This window comes from Pithys albifrons, chromosome 1 (genome assembly GCF_047495875.1).
Source record: "Pithys albifrons albifrons isolate INPA30051 chromosome 1, PitAlb_v1, whole genome shotgun sequence".
Classification (NCBI taxonomy): Eukaryota; Metazoa; Chordata; class Aves; order Passeriformes; family Thamnophilidae; genus Pithys; species Pithys albifrons.
Window position 1 is genome coordinate 96,709,492 of NC_092458.1, and position 17,395 is coordinate 96,726,886.

At 37.2% G+C, this 17,395-nt stretch overlaps 1 protein-coding gene across 1 annotated transcript in view; it reads left to right on the plus strand.

The window, feature by feature from the left end:
• Positions 1 to 17,089, plus strand: part of ALCAM (activated leukocyte cell adhesion molecule) — a 121,034-nt gene extending 103,945 nt beyond the window's left edge. The window contains exons 9-16 of the mRNA XM_071561625.1: positions 2,132 to 2,244; positions 3,122 to 3,257; positions 3,333 to 3,466; positions 4,841 to 4,973; positions 5,673 to 5,711; positions 6,012 to 6,129; positions 12,944 to 13,056; positions 14,775 to 17,089. Of these exons, the coding sequence (XP_071417726.1) occupies positions 2,132 to 2,244; positions 3,122 to 3,257; positions 3,333 to 3,466; positions 4,841 to 4,973; positions 5,673 to 5,711; positions 6,012 to 6,129; positions 12,944 to 13,031 (761 nt within the window). The 3' untranslated portion in view covers positions 13,032 to 13,056; positions 14,775 to 17,089. The remainder of the gene's footprint in view (positions 1 to 2,131; positions 2,245 to 3,121; positions 3,258 to 3,332; positions 3,467 to 4,840; positions 4,974 to 5,672; positions 5,712 to 6,011; positions 6,130 to 12,943; positions 13,057 to 14,774) is intronic.
• Positions 17,090 to 17,395: the final 306 nt, after the last annotated feature.

The following is a 17,395-nucleotide window of genomic DNA, read 5'->3' on the forward strand; positions in this document are numbered from 1 at the left end:
TCAAATTGCTCATGTAGAGTTCCTAGAGGGATCCTATGTTAAACAGTAGCTTAATTCTGTACTTGCCTCATAAATCACCTTGCAAATACTGCTCTGAGCTATGCAGTTTGTCTCACTGTAAATTTTCCTGAACTTCTGTAGTAACCATGGCCCCTGTGTGAGAGGGATTGCACTCTCAGTTGTACCACAAAAAGGGACCAGGGGGTCACAGGCATACTACCCTGGAGGAAGAGTGGACAGAAGGATTGCTCTGGACCCAGTGTCAGTCTTGCCTGAGATGAAGGCAAAAAATTTCATGAGTTTCTGCTTCCTGTGGCATATGTGAGAGGAATCCGTCCTGTGTGGACTTTGGTGATCTTGGGTTTGAGGTGCTATCCTGCTTCAAAGAACAAAGGCTTTAAGTAGATGTTAAAGGAAATTCACCTTGAGGAGAAAAAAATAAATCTTAGCTTTTTTCTTCAACCACCCCTCTGCCTTAGTAGTATGTTCTTAAGAGTAACAAAGCAAGAAAAAACACATCCAGTACACCATCAGAATCTATATACTGCTTACTGGATGAGTCTTGTCTTTATATTTCTTTTTTTGTCTTCTGGAAGCCACAGTAAGATGGTTTGGCTGCATTTACTAGTTTCAGGAGGCAGAAGGAGAAATCCCTGTAAGGAATACAGAAACAAGATGCCATTTTATCTCTTCATCAAGATCTTTGACTCATTCACAGATGAAAGTGTAGTTCTTGTGACCTCTTGGACTAGGCATTAGGTTGGTAACAAAGATAATAATGCAGACTAGTAGTACAGGATGAACCCTCATTGTTCCTTGAAGTTCTACGTCTAATTACAGTGGTGTTCCCAGGGCAACCACTGAATGAAGCCAGTAGTGAAGTTCAATGTTTTGTTAAGGAAAACTTAGTTTCATCTACCAACTGATTTTTATCTGCATCTTTTTTTCAACTCTGCTCAAAAGCGAAAGTATGCATTGCAATCCTTTTCCAGCAAATTCTCTATTTGTGATGAGGTCATGTGTGCATTTTAGACACTGTGTGTGTTTGTGTGTTTGTGTGTGTATGTTTGTTTAGATGTGTGTGTGTTTTCTGTGTGTGTGCTTGTGCACATGTGTGTGTGTGTCTGTGTGTGTGTGTGTATGCACATTCATCTCTGATAGTCATTTGACCAGGCAACTTGGCTTACAAGCAAGGCACTGTGAGAGAGGAAGCCAGAGATTTAGCTTGGCAAACCCTAGTTTTCTTCCAATGTAGGATTTTCTTTGAAAAAACAAAAACAAACAAATATTGCCAGCCCACCAAACGCTTATGCTAAGAAACATCTAGAGCAGTGTTTCCTGATGTCTGTTCCTGGCTCTCACCATGAATTGTGTCAAACACAACTTTCACTGACTGCAATTTCCCTGGAGCTTAAACATGTCAGGCAGGCCTTGGACTCTTTTGAGTTCCATAAAAATAGCATTTTAAGTTACAAATGAGAACAAATAAATTAAGGGGCCTCATGTGCAACCTCATCACATCCCTGTAAATTCAGAGTTCTCACCCCTTCAGTCAGTGTCAATGTCTCATGTACTGCTTGTTTGACCACCTTTATCCCCTCAAGATTCTGAGGATAAAAGTCATGTTGTTTTATCAGGTTAAAGAAAGTTAGCCCTTATCCTCCTGTCTTTATATTCACACTTACTGTTTAGGTTCACCTGTCCCCACCTCCGTGAGTCCTCCCCTGAACATGTATTTCTGTCTGGCCCATACCAAGCTGCCCTCACAGCAGTCTGTGCATCACCTTTCAAGATGCACATACTGCTGTGTGAAGTACTTCAGCTTCTTGGGCCTACTTTGTCATTCTTTCAGCAGTACAAGGTGAAAAATGTATCCATTTGTCTAGTGATTAGTGAGGTTTTGCTTTTCCTTTTAGCCTATAATTACAGCAAAAATATGAATGTTCTGCAATGCCTATTTTAGAATAATTCTCTCATCTCCTTTACTTGTAAAATTGACTTAGATTTTATTGAAGAAGTGAAATCTTGAATTTAATGAGTGCAATTAGTTACATTTTCTTTTCTTGGTAAGCCTTTGAAATGGGCCAGGCTTTCTGAGATTAACTTTTGACAAATGTTCTTTCTATCCCAGATTTGGACTTGCAGCTTACTCCTAGTGGAGAAGTCACAAAACAGATTGGAGAGGCCCTGCCTGTGTCATGCACAATTTCTTCTAGTAGAAATGCAACTGTGTTTTGGATAAAGGTCAGTAATTCATCTACTTCATGCTTCATCTGAGTGTTCACCTCTTCATATTTCTTCATATTACTGCAGTGTTTTGGAAGGAAGGAAAGTTGTTGTTGGACTTTTTAAAGAACATTGTTAAAAAGGGTCTTATGCATATGGCTAAAATGAGCTACTCACTCACATTGATGACTGAAAATCAATTACTATAATTATCAGCTCAGTTTTAAAATGGAGGGAAGTAGTTCATACTGTAACATAAACATAACTTTTTTGAAATTGTCTACACAAGGCCCTTTGAGAGAATCAGGTTCCTCTGATAAAGAAAGCAAGTCCATTTGGAAGAATTTTGGTTCATTATTTTCTCAGAGTCAAGCTTGGTCTTGTTTCCAATAAACAATAAAAGGACAAGGCAAGTTGAGAGATCGGATGTTAACACGGAGTTGAGTGGCTGGTGAGAAAAATAGCTGTCACAGAAGGTGGCTTTCTATGAAAACTGCAGTGCTGGCAACTTAAAATAATGATACGTGATGGTTGTTCATGAGCATATGTTGCTCTCATAAGCCTGGCCCAGAGCAAAGTTGTTTGTGTTTTTAACAGTTTGTACCATTAGTGGGTTTGGCTATACTAGGAAATCTCAGAGCTAATAACAGATCTCATCTATGCCCTTGTTTTGAAAGAAAAGTTATTCAAGAAGAAGGAAGCTGACTTACATAAATCTCCAGTAGCTTCTACTTTTCATGCTGTATATTGAAATGTGGTTATTAGTGAGGAAACACCGTAAGAGTAGGGCTCTAATCTGCCAAAGCATGTGAAAACGTCTGTTGATAGTACTCATATTTGTAATTTAGGGTTAATGTATTGTGAGTTTATCACTTCTAACTCCTTTCTTTATCAGGACAATACCAGGATGCAAACAAGTCCATCATTTTCAAGTCTTCAGTATCAAGATGCTGGAAACTATGTCTGCGAAACTACTCTACAGGAGGTCGAAGGATTAAGGAAAAGACAGACACTTAAGCTTATTGTGGAAGGTAAGTGAGCAGATAGTTATGGCTATTGATTGTTCTTTTTAAATGAAATGGTTAACTGTGATATTGTTCTTGTAGGAAAACCACAAATCAAAATGTCAAAGAAAACGAACACAAATAAAATGTCTAAAACAATTATCTGCCAGGTGGAAGGTTTCCCCAAACCAGCAGTACAGTGGACAGTTACTGGTACTGGAAGCATCATAAATAAAGCAAGTATCTTTCTTACTACTTTATTCACCAAAAGTTAATGCACAGGAAGTGCAAATTAAAATAAAGCAACATTAGCTATATGGTACTTACATGGATGATTATTTTATGATAAAGGTTTTTTGAATAGGGCAGGTGAAGGCAAAGGAGATTCACTGGCTACAAGCCAAAACTGAAAGGAAAAGGTTACAAATGAAATAAGCACTTTTTAAGTGAAGGTACTCAGTCATTTTATCTGGGTAATGTGCTAGTTTTGCCATTGTATAAAGAATTTGCAAATACTGGTAAAACTGTAGAACTTTGATTAGAAAGCAAATGGGTACTTGATGTAGGCATTAACTGGGTGAAATGTAATGAAATCTGGCAGGTTTGAGTCAGAAATTACATTCAATATCATTTCTTATGGGCTTAGCAGCTTTTATCCTAATTTTTGTAGCTGTTTTTGTATGGTTATACCTGTTGTTCCTCACTGGAAACAGAACCATAATGCATTCATTTTGAGGAATAAATAAGAAGTACCATATATAGCAGGAAAAATACCTGGAAAATAAGAAAACAAGTATTTGATGTTGATTACCAGATCCCATGCAAAGCAGTGCTACATTTTGCCTTAGGAGGATGAAAAAGTGATGCCTCTATACAAACATTCAGTGACTGGATGGAGAATGCACGATGCTCCTGTAGATTTCATTTTCAAATGAAATCCCATAGATTTTCATTTTCAAATAAGGTTTGCTTTAAGCCGAAAGAAATTATGTGTAGCTGTCAAAATGTGTCCATTTACTTGAAGCTATAGAGCAGGATTTCTCTTGATGCTAATAAGTGATTGAAAATAATTTTCTGTGGATGTTGCATTAATCCAAGAATGATTTACAGCAAATTTAAGGAGCAACACATCACAAATATGCAGATGCTACTAAATAGATGTAGCTTGGTAAAATAATGCTTAATGTGGAAACAGCTTGGAAAGCTAGAACAGTTCTTTTGTTTTAAACACATAAATGAAAAAAACCAAGATAGAAAGAAATTATAGCTTAGAATTTTGGGGGTTTCTTTAAGAGTTTTGTCACTTGGAATATTTTTTTAATAATTGAAAGAAAAGCAATTACAGAGTGTGGTTAGATTTCTTTAAAAAAGCCTCTTTATCATTGGTCTTACAGTGCACACTAAACTATCTATAACTTGATATCTTGCCAAAGTGTTTTCTTTCAAATATGCTCATTATAACTTAATAAAATAATTCAGTATTTCTATTGCTACTTTTTGGAAAACTGAAATACTTGTTGAAAGTTATTTTCCTCTGAATATTTTCAATGTGTAATGTATTCTTCTTTGCCTTTTTAAAGAATACTAATCCTCATTTTTTACCTTTTCAGACAGAGGAGACAAAATATGTTAATGGGAAATTTTCCAGTAAAATTATAATTGCTCCTGAGGAAAATGTGACTTTAACTTGCATTGCAGAAAATGAGCTAGAGAGGACTGTGACCTCCATGAATGTCTCTGCTAGTGAGTGTCCTCTAAAGATCATTTCCTTATAGTTTCTCATAAAGTGCCCACACATCACACTCAGATGAAGAGTAGGTCTGCATAGTAATGTTGATACTAAGATATTTAACCTTTTTTTCTTAAGTCAAGCGATTGTAAATGCACTGTGGATCAGTAGTACATAAAATTTATTGATAGCTGTCTAGATGAAGTGACTTAGTCTTTGTGACTTTCTTGGCTAGCTATCTCTGTTGACAAAAGTAAACAATATTACAAAATACTATTACAACATAATAGTACAAAATATTGCAAAATAACACTTCATTAACAAGACATACGTTTTTATTTATTACTAAATAACATAATCTTTTACTCCCCAAATTAGACTTTATTATTACTAGTGTGACTTGACTTACAACAGAAATCAGCTATACTGGGCTTTAATCAGATGTTACTTTTCAATAATGAAAGGTAGTGAGAAGCTACAGTTTGTGGAAGGGTAGCACACTTCAATATTGCAGGTTTTGAGTAAGATTAATCAACTGGATATATTCTAGTTACAAAGGAAAGACTTCTGTTTAAAGATGAGATTAATTTCCTTGTTTGGTAAACACTGCATTAATTTTCAGTTTCTGTCACTGCTGTAAATACGCAATTAAAGGTGATGTTCAGGTCTAACACGTTTTGTCTTTAATCTAATTTTAACATTTTTCATTTCAGTAAGTATTCCAGAATACGATGAGCCAGAAGATAGAAGTGGTATGTATAGTTTTCTGTCTCTGTAACCCTTTCTTTTATCTTAGTTCAATATCTGTGTAATGTCACTGCACAATTTCCTCAAAGCTGAACTTAATTTGAAATAGATTGTGGCATGATTGACTAAGATGTTACTTTCTTGAAGCCTAAAAGATTCAAGAACATTTGAAGAACAATGCCTACTTTTTTTTAGTTTATTTTGACTTGCTGACTCCTTTTCTTTTTTCTGATGAAAATTCTTTAGAAGTGATGTAATGCTTTACTTTGTCATAAATCATCTCTACCTTTTCTTCTTTGCTTCAGATGACAATAGTGAAAAGGTTAATGACCAGGCAAAGCTAATAGTGGGAATTGTGGTTGGTCTTCTGCTGGTTGCCCTGGTTGCAGGTGTTGTCTACTGGCTCTATGTGAAGAAATCAAAGTAAGAATTTATGGAAAACTTCATACTAAATTTTAAAAAAATAACAATAAGCAGAAATATATGTTTACTTTTTTCCTTCTTGTAGCCTCCCAGTAGTCATGAGTAGGGAAAAGCAGTAAAAGTAGGTGCATTTAATAGAAAAAGGAAACTTGGTACCTCTGGTCAGCTTGTCCTAGTGCATAACAGGACTTGCCTCCTGGAGGTGGAGTTCTAAGATCTTCACAGATTGTAGTTGTAATGAGGTTGTCTTTTCTGACAGCCAAGTCTGTGCTGGCTCTTGCATTTAAACATAGCACCTACTGCTTAACTGTAGAACTTGATGTGTCGAAGTCTGTGTGGCTTTATTGGAGCTAGAAACTGTCATTTCCTTTAAAAATGGAATAACTTACAGAATAAGGCTAAACCATCTCAGGGATGAGAGATCCTTAATTCTTTTGTTCATGTGTGCTTTGAGATCTGTGAAACAAAAATTGGTAAAGAGAGAGCTTGTGTTGCTGAAAAATCTAGAAGCTATTGTCCAAATCAATGTTCTGGCCGTCTTAGACCTCGAACAGGATTTGCCAGTGAGACCTCCTTGCTTTCAAGTTTCTTTGTTATCACAGAGGCTCACTTTGGAAAGTAAGTTGAATGACCTCAAGAAGGTACCATGTTTCTCCATCCTTTTGAAGCTGGCCATGACTGCCATTTGGCATTTGGCCTTACCCCCCTGTACAATTGTCTCCAGGGAGAACTGCTTTCTTTAGGGCTCCTTACAGCTGCTTCTTAGCAGGAGAGATTAAGGTAGTTATGGAGAACAGGCACAAATCAGTACAGGTGTAAAAGCAGTCTTAAAGGTTAATGGTTCTTTCTGTGACCTTTCATTAAAATTAGATCAAATTAGATCTAAAATATACCAGTTGGATTTTACTATGAACAAATGTGTTTTTATTTATGTGAAAGTACAACAAGGAGTTCTCCATCTGCTAGAAAATACTTCTTTTTTGGATAATACACAAGGATTTCATGCATAACTGATCATATTTTGTAAGTTTTTCAAATACAGAATTGTTACAAATCACCCAAGCATGGAATCACACTCAGATATAATACATGGAGGTTTTTTTAACAAAGCTTATGCTTCTTTTGGTAAAAATTAAAAAGGAACAATAACATGTAGTGCTTTTCCTCCAGCACTTTTCTACTTTTGTGATAATGTCTAGAACAATTTTCTTTTTGTCATTACTTTTTGAGTATGTGAATGTGGAATCATGAAACTGATTCCCTGATTTGGGTTTTTTTGGGAATAAGGAGGGCAGAAAAGGTAAAGTTAGTATCTTTTCTTGTACCATTATGTAGTGTGGGGAGAGTAACAGGAATCATAGAATATAGCATATGATGAGTTTATTAATGAAAATCACGTTTTCTGCTTCAAAGATACTGTACAGCATATTCTAAATGGATAACACTTATTTTCTTAAAGCTTAGAGGAAAAATTAGAGCTGGAATTGATTAGATGGGTTAACTGGAAACAAAAACATCTTTATAGTTAAATAATAGTCTCCATATTTGATCCATGGTTGCTGGCTTCTAAAACTCTTAATTGATGCATCACCCTTGACAATCTCCTGTTCTGAGGATATATTTAAGTTGATGTAATGTTTTACTCCCTGCTTTTTATGCACCATACTTGGAAGAGGAAGCAGAGCACCAGTACCTATTCTGGCAAAGTTTTCATTATGAGTTACATCCTAGAAGACAAAGTAGACCTTGCAGAAAGCACCTTGCACCTCTAGACACAGGCTGTGTCTAGTCACAACCCCTCCATCTCCATACAGGCCAGCAGTTGGTAGTTCTTTTTTGAACCCACCCTTGAACAGTAACTCACCTGATCTCTGTCCCCAAAGTGACGCCAAAGGGAAGTCTGAGAAGGCAGCAGCACAGAACTTTGCAAGTCTGCCGAGGCAAGAAAAACATTACTTTTTTTTTATTGGTGTTGTGGTTTGTATAGTATTCTATTGTCTTGTCATCCACACTAAGTAGGAATTATACTTGTAGCCTTGGAATATGTTCACAATAAATCACTTGTACAGTTATTCACTGCCTCAGCTCCACTTGATGGAAAAACTGATCATTGCCACATATTCTTTTCAGTATGAATATTATCCCATAAATCAGGCACTCATCTGTATTGCACATCCTGCAACCCCCTCTTAAATAAAAAGTTGAGGCTACCTACCCCAGCATGCCTTTTTTCTCCTTCATCTGAGCAGAAGGCCAAACACTTGTTCTCTGCAGATTTCTCCTTTCTTCAAAAAAGATATTGTAAACTAATCTGCACTGAACAGAATATATCTTAGCACTTCAGCATCTTGCTAAATTTTTTGTGTCAGACCTCAGTTGGGTGATTCTAGGACACCCCACCCATCTTCAGTAAATCCTTCATATATGAAATTTTCAGCTTGCCAGAAACAGCCGAGGGTACAGCAGAAACTAAAGATTTGGAATGGTAATAGTGTACTACTTCTGTACCCCTGCTCTCTAGTCATGGAAGTTCTGCATGTAGATTGGACCTTGCCCCATTTTTGTGCCTGAGGTTTGGAGGTGCACAAATCTCAAGTCACATGAGACTAGATCATGACTTAAGTGGTTTAAAATCCCAGGAAGGAAACTTCATCTGGGCAAGCTGACTCACAGAAGCCGTCTTAAGGTTGTTCATACTTGGAGCACACCAAACTCTTGAAATACATCTTAGGTCACAGTAGTCAAAAATGTTACCAGTTCTTTGAAACTGAGCACTTGTAGCATAGCAATTCTGCTTTTCCGATGTTTTATAAGGAACAAGCATATGAATCCAAACGCATAGGTCAAATATGTAGGAACCTTGCTGTACATTTTGAACAAGGCTCTCATGTGTGTTGGCTTTGGTGTAGTTCCCTTCCAGAAAAAAAGATAGTTACATGACACAATCTTCTATAACAGTGGCATAAATTAAAATATGGTTACTCATTTCTTGATGACTGGAATAGTTTCCTAATATCTATGTCTTTTTTTCCTACTAGTGGACATTTGAAAATAATTGGAGGAAGTGCAAGGCAAGATTGGGGTAAATGGGAGGAGGTTGCAGATAGTCCAGATGCAGATGTGTAAGAACATTAGCTCCTACAAAATCTTGTGCAGCAGTGCAGCTGAGTGTCTGACATGCCTTTGAAAAGGGGTGCAAGCTTTAGTGAAATTCATGGCTCTTGCTTCAGCACGCAAGGCTACACCGATGTGTGTCCTGTCATTACCACAAGTTGGGTAAGAGGGACAAACTAGAGGCACTGCCTACTTTCTTCCTTAAATAGTGCTGAGGGCAAAGCCTAGACTTGTGAGATTAAAAAAACCTTACAACAATTTTAGGGACACCTTTATGCTGTCTTATTTACAGTACAGCAGGCAAAAAATTGACATGGAAAATGAACAAAATCCATTAAAATAGCAGCCCCTAAGCACACACCCTCCAAGGAAAGATAGAAACCTCACTTAATATTACTTGCAGAGAGATTTTGATTAGGATTCCCTGAGGATAATTATTTTCCTGAAGAGCAAGCATAGATATGTGTATAAAGTATGAGTCACAGTTTTAGCAAGAGCTTAGAATGATTCATGTTTTACAAAATAATTTTTTAAAAAAGAGTGACTAAACTCATACATCTAACTTCTCACTCTTCAGAACAGCATGGCCAGAGCACAGAAAGGTGTGGCTTTGTTTGTGGAGCTGGAGATAATGTTGCAGTGTGTGTGTTCCAGGCCTGGGAAAAGTGGGCTGTCTTCTCTTTCTGGCAAATCCTCAGAAATATTTCTATCCATTCAGACTACATTCCCCAGCTACTCAGATATCATCAGGACGTTGCTTCTGAGTTGCAAATACAGTGAGCTGACAGAAGTTAATGCACAAAAAGTAAGGAACAACTGTTGTTGAATGTTAAGCTGGCAAAGGACCATTTGTCCTGTGCCTCAGTCACCTCAGGAAGTGATGGAAACCATGTTTTGAGGCGTTCCTGTTACAAACCCAAGCCACGTCTGCCGAGCCATAAGCATTGGTGCCATGCCAGGGGCGGCTGTTCCTCTGCTGTTGGCTGAGCCATGCCAGTGCATCACTGCTGCAACTCAGCACAAAATTTCCCTTGTGCCTTTTAATGACACTATTTAAATAGCACTAAAAAAGGCAGCAGTATTGTTTGTGCTAAGGTGGTGAATCTGCCTAGATATTGGTATTTAGAGAATAAAAAACAAACAAACAAAAAAAAAGGTCAGCAAGATCACTGAACCATCATAAATAAACAGCTGCATTTCAGTCTCAGGCATTGAGAATCGAAATCCATCTCATTGTCAGACATGAAAAACTACTACTGCTCTCGTTTCAAGCAAGTGGTTTATAACATCCTCCAAAAGAGTTCTGGATCGCCTGCCTCTTTCAAAGTCACAGTGTTACCCTATTTTCACCCATTGTGGCTTTAGGAAAATTGAGGTGACATTTAGTTTCATTGAATGCAGAACTAAAATAGAGCACTTTAAAACTCAAAACCTGATCGCATTGCAGAATCTCCCAGCTTTAATCATTTAATAATTTTAACCTAATCAAAGGCCAGTAATGCTGGTTACAGTTCCCTCTGCTGTTCAATGTCAGGTCATATGAGATTCAGCCTGCTTTGGGCACTGTAAAACTCTTGATAAGAGGCCAAAAATAAAAGATCACTCTGAGCCATGCCAGTGGTCTATCCAGTCTCCAGAGCAGGCAGAAGTGGTTATGTGAGGACAGATGTGCATGATACTGCTTTCCTGCCTCCAGCTCATTTCAGCTCAGGTAATTGCCTGAGTCCAGATTCTTTCAGCTTTTCATCTCTTTCCCTGTTGTCTTCAATTTTGTGAGACTTATTTATGGAAAAGACTCATTAGCCGCATGACAAGCCAAATTATGTTCTCAGCCTAAACCAAATATGTTTTTAAATTTAAATTAAAAACTTTTTAATTTTCGAGGGATTTTTTTTTGAGGGATTGTTTCTTTTTTGTGAGGATTAAAGAGATTTGTGAAAGGTTATTAAGATCACAGAAGGCCAGTCTCTACCAAAGCACTGAATTTTCTTCTTCACTGCATCTCACATCCTTTCCTTTTAACGCATATCACGTGTTTCAGGTTTTGAATACCAGAAGAAAGTAGAATGTTATTGCACAATAGAAATGTACCACTGTAGAACAAGTTACTTTGTAATACTATCTCAGCACTTTTAAAATGAAACTTGCCTGCAGTGAAGAGGAGTCCAGATCCTTGTAGTAACTGGGTTTTCAATGCTGACACCTTCCTGTCAGTCACACAAATATAACAGAGGCACTCTAAAATTAATAAGAAAAGGTAAATGCAGTTTTGAAGTGTTAAAACTTAGAGCCACTTAGGAAATAACCTCCTCCAAAACAAAAAACATTTTAGCATGGTCCCAATTAGCATAATCTGTGGGCTTTGGGATCCAGGATCCCATGCTCCCCTGGCACTGCACCTCAGGAGCTGCTCCCCAGCCCAGAAAGCATCACTTCAGCAGTGCTCTGAAGGGTTGGAGGTTACTGCATTTGCACCCCATCAGAAGCTCTTCAGAGACAAGGACTACACTGTCAGTGCTGCTCAGCGGTTCACACAGTGTACCTTCAGCTCAGGGCACACACAGTGCATTGCCACTGCTCATGGCCTCTGCTCAGATGGAGGATGTGCACAGGAGCACTCCACTAGCAAAAATCCAGATCAGCGTTTGGGGAGGTGCATACCTGCATGGTGTCAGCGTGACATGTCACACTATCTGCTAACCTGTGTCTTCATTGTATTTTGAAAGTCAGCATCACTGCGGGTCTTTACCCTGAAGCAAGGGTGAGCATATGCATGAATCTGTCACAACAGACCTTACTTTTCTGTAGGGGAAACAAATTATCTGTAGAGAAAACGCATATATGATAATCTGCTTTGACACAAGGGATTTACTTTGTCCCACTCAAACACATTTGCCCATTTGCATTTTAAAAATTGTGGCCTTCAAAATGTTATCACAGCACTGCAGGAATCTTTCACCTTGGCAGACAGTGAGGCTTCTCACAGATTAAATGAATGGCATAGTGGTTTTATTGTGCTAAGCTAAACTAAGCACTTAACTCATTAATTCATCTCCACTACTTGCATTAAGGAAGACCTACTATTTTAAAAGAGGCATTCCTCTTTTTTTCCCCCCCTCAAACATTTACAGAATCTCATCTTTACCCAAAGCTTGTCAGTCATAGCTAGCACAAATCTAGAAAGTAGAGAGTGATTTTTTTCAGTGTTGCCAGAATTTTCATGAATTTCTTCACATTTAAAGAGCTTCCGTTTGGCACAGGCTCTGAAAGTCATTTACTACAAGTACACAAAAGATTGCTGTGTTGATCAAGATATCTTAGCCACACTTGTAGTGTTTTTAGTATGCCTTAAAGCAAGCTCTTGTTTATTGAAACAAGCTACACAATTACTTCGTCGAGAAGCATGGATCTCCACAACTGGTTTAACCTCACTAAATGTCTGCTCGATCAGGATAATTCCGAATTCCTCAAGAGGTGAATCAAACACACAGAGTCCTATTGCAATACTTCCTGTGGTGCTAACACCAGTGGGAGATCTGGTACCACTGGCCTTTTTACAGACATCTGCAAACCTATTGCTCTGCTCAGAACTATCTAAGTTTTTTGTTCACTGTGAGGGGAGGAGACAATGCCATTAATGTGAGGATGGAACAAAACACTTGTAGACATGCAAAACTTACCTTCTTTTTTTACATTATAGGACAGCATCAAAACATGTAGACAAAGATCTTGGAAATATAGAAGAAAACAAAAAACTAGAGGAAAACAATCATAAATCTGAAACTTAAGAAAATGTGTCAGTCATCGTTTCAGGTAAGTGTTTCATATTACAGCATTTAACATCCCTTTGTCCTCCATTTCTCTCTGGTGATCACAGTGGTAGGTTGGAGTCTATTATTCACCTGCCAGAGGTGAGGCAGAGGGGTCACTTTGAGTGGTGACAGACAGACTCAAGCTCCTGGCCCGTTAAGAATTCAAAACTGAAAACAGAGATGTTAAAACAAGCCTGACGTTTAGACATTAACTTAATACTTGGCTTTATTTTAATCCACATGTTTAGGTAAAGGAAAATACAAATTTGTGTGATGTGGTGCGTATGTGTGTGTATATGTGTATATATGAAGAGTATGCTTAGGCAGAGTTTGGAAAGTTTCAAGTTAGGACTTAAAATGTTTACAGGAACATTTACTCAAAGCAACAGTTTCCAAGTCCTTGGTCAGCCTTGTTCCTCATTAGTGCAAATGTCGTGAAACCTCCTTTAGAACAAAATGATTCTTTTCACTGTACATTTTCCATGTTTGTACTATCCTGGAAAGCGACACTGTATATTACATTAGTAACAGGTATGAAAGTTTCCCCTTCTGGGATCTGCATTAAATAAACTGTATACCAGTGGTTCTGTAGATGCAGAACCTCTGTTGGGAATTACAGGAGCACTACAGAGCACCAACAGCACCACCCTGTGCTCACTCATATATACACCACTGCTGCATGTATATGTGCCGCTCTTAGTACCCAAAGGAGAGGTTTAGACCATTCTTACCACCTATTCAGGACATTTAAAGTCTGTGGTAGCCCCAGAGTCTGGAAGCCAACTAACCATAGAGAGGTTTGTTCAGTTAGTCATCAGCTGTTAAAAATGATAGCAGTACACAGTCAGGGTGCTGCATGGTAACTTCCTCCACAGGAAAGGTGTAGACAGCCGTGAGTTTCAGGGATCTGAAGTAAATGGCACTGGATACCTTACTGAGGGAGCAGGGGTTTAAAACATGTAGTGGAGTTAGGATATTTCATATTTACATAAAAAGGTTTCTTATTTAAATAAATACAGCTGTCATTCATAATTTCAATGTTAGTATTGTCTGAAATTTTAAAGTACAAGCCAGAAGTTTTGCACTAAATAATCAAAATTCACTGAATTAGAGCAATTAAACGGTATATAGAAAGATGCAGCATTGCTATAGGCACTTTACTAGCAATATCACTGTTTTACTAATTTGAAAAAGGGAATTGAGAATATCAAAATTATATCCTACCAATTATTTAAAAGTGAAAAGCAAGTAGATTTGGATTTTGAAAAAATTGCAGTGTAAATATCCAGCATTCCTACTGCAATTATCTGGGAAAATTCTGTAACCTTTTTCCTTAGGGCTTCTGTATTTTCCTGGTCCTGGTATCTTCTGCAACATTGTGATATTGAAGTGATTAGATGAAGTTAGCTGGAGGTCTTTATAGGAGTTCAAATAACACTGTGTGTCTTCAGTGCAATCTTCTACTCAGTATTTCTTCAGATCAGTAGATCTACATAAATGAAATGGACATAAATCCATTACTTACCAGATAAACTTACTGGATTTACCCGGAACAATATTGTAACAGCTATTTTTGTCATGAAGGGAAGTGTTCACGTCACTGAACAGCAGAAGAAAGTACTATTCATGTAACTCTTTATTTGAAGGTTAGATACTGAGTGGTTATGATGCTTAATATATTTTAAAATGTTTAACTGGCTTTATCTTTCATATTTTCAGAGAATACATATAGACCAATTGAAGCATGAACGTGGATTGTATTTAAACATATACAAAGAAGTGACAGCTATTCATGGTTCAAGTATTAAGCAGATCATACTACCAAGTTTTCAAAGGATTTTAGACACAATTATCTCAAGCTAAAAAAAACCCAAAACTAATTTTGGCAACAGCCATGGTAATAGGTCACCATGTTGTGTTCTGTTTGAAATATTTTTTTGTAAATGTCTGCACTGAAGATTTCTTTTTGTTGCCTTTATGTAAATTTTTTACGTAGCTATTTTTATACACTGTAAGGCTTTGTTCTGGGAGTTGCTGTTAATCTGATGTATAGTGTAATGGTTTTATTTCAGTTGTTTTTATGACACCCTTTGAGCAGGTACATGTCTAATTCTGGTTGTTATCAGTGAAGCCTCTGGTTTGTAGCAAGTACCTAGAGTGTAAGATTGTCTTAAAAGAAAATGTCAAACTCCTTTTTCATTCTTTAAAATCACAGTAAAGCAGAAGGGTGACAGCTGTGTCAAGAATAAACTAAATTGTTAATGAAAGTGAACATTTAAAAAACCTGCAGAGTTAAATGAGCCAGAAAGGGAATAAAGAGTTTCCCTGAAGAAGTCTGGGTATTGAGCAAGGAACACTATGCAGAATTCCTCGCCTACATACAGACGGTGGCTAAATAATCCCTTTCTTCTAGAGCAGGACACACATTTTATTGATCATTATCAGTCATCTGTCATGTTAGCATTAGGATAAGGAACTGGAATTCTGGATTAATTTTGATTCCTTTATGTTAATTGCTGCCTTAAAGTACTGTACCTTTTCTTCATTTCAAAGAGATACCAGTCAGAATTGGAAAAGATTTTTTTAAAAAGTGATCATATCAAAGCTGCATTTTTTCCCAGAAAAATAGAATATATATATTTTTTGTGTGGTTTTGTTAACTATGCTACAGATATTGAATGCACCTTGAGATAATTTTAGTGTTTTTAACTGGTACCTAATTAATTTATCAAACAGTACATATAATTGTAACAATGTCTGTGTATCTTTAGTTACATTCAAGTTTGTAACTTTATAAACACGTTTTTTGCTTGAGGGAATTTTTAGAATGGTACTTGATAAGAAAAGGTTTTAGGGTGAAAGGCCAAAGGAAAGTTGTACTGAAGGGAGATACGTTTCAATTTATCTGGAAGGTTAATTTCTGAAAGAAGGTAACAGGCAGCTCTCATGGAGAGGAACAGTAAAGTAAGCAGAACATCAGGTTTCAATACACAAATATGCAGGGAAAAAGTAAGTTTTTATAGACTGGCAGGCAAAAATAAATAAATAAAATAAATAAATAAAAGAAAAATATGGACGTTAGGAAATGTATTTTGCCACTTTTGCATTATTTAGGGGGAAGAAAACACTGTTACTTGTAAATTTGTAAAATGTTAAATGTCTGGGCAGTAGTGACTGATGTCTTAATAAAAGCTTCCTGTAGTGCATTGGCATGGATTAAATACATAAGATGTCCTATAAACTCTATGCTGTATAAAATATTAGAGGGAAATCCTGTTATATGCCTCTAAACTTTAATTTGTTACTGTTTTATTTGGCAAAAAGAAAAAATTATAATCCTGGTCAATATTTAAACCAAAGTAAAATGGGGGAAAAACCAAAGTAATTTGTTTTGCATGGCTAAGCCATTCTGTTATCTGTAAATATTGTGATTTTTTTCTTTTTAGAATTTTGTTAAAAAAATTCTAAAATTTTTAAACACCTCTTTTTCCAAAATAAAACGTGAACACACAAAAAAATTACTTTATATATAAATATATCTTTTTCTTTTGGTGCAAGAACACTGCCACGCGATACATTTTTTTAAAGGAAAAACAAGTTCACTGGGCATGACTCTAAACAGGAAAAGTTGTAACAGAGTCCTATGAAGGAGTGTGCAAATATCACCTGTCTCTGTTTATAACACTACAGATAGTTCTTAAATACAGAGAGGAAACTTCCAAAGATAGGGGAACCTCCAAAGGGAAAGCATAGGGAAGGGCTGAAAATTTTCATATCAATATCAGGGGAATAAAGGGCAAAGGAGAAAAAAAAGTCCTTCAACTTCCACAGCTACAGAAAAAGGAATAAAACGAACTCCTCGCCTTTTGGAATTCTGCTAGATCTCCTATGCACTTTAAATCGTCAGTCCTGGGAGCTGGGCTTTGCACTGCTCCAAGTTCACTATGGGCAAGTTTCAAGAACTAAGCGGGCAAAAGAATTAATGTTTCTATCCATGCCTAAACAACAATAAAACTGAAGTATGTCTTCACTCACTTGTCTGAAATCTCAGTTTACAAGAACATGTACGAGCTCGAGGGAGAGGCTTACCCAGAGCTCAGACTGCTGCTGACTGTGCTCCTGCAAGTATGCCTCTGTAGAGTCTGGCTGGGATGAAAATTCCAGCAAAGCCAAAGGGTCTCTCTGGGTTTGTGGGCCTTCTCCTGGACCACAGGGTAAGGACCTAGGGAGCCAAAGCACTTGCTCACAGAAAAACACGAAACTTTTGGCACAAAGAACTTTTCTAAAGTTCATCATGCAGGTCTCTGCTTGTGAATCTTGGGAGGGGCCTGTTCAAATCT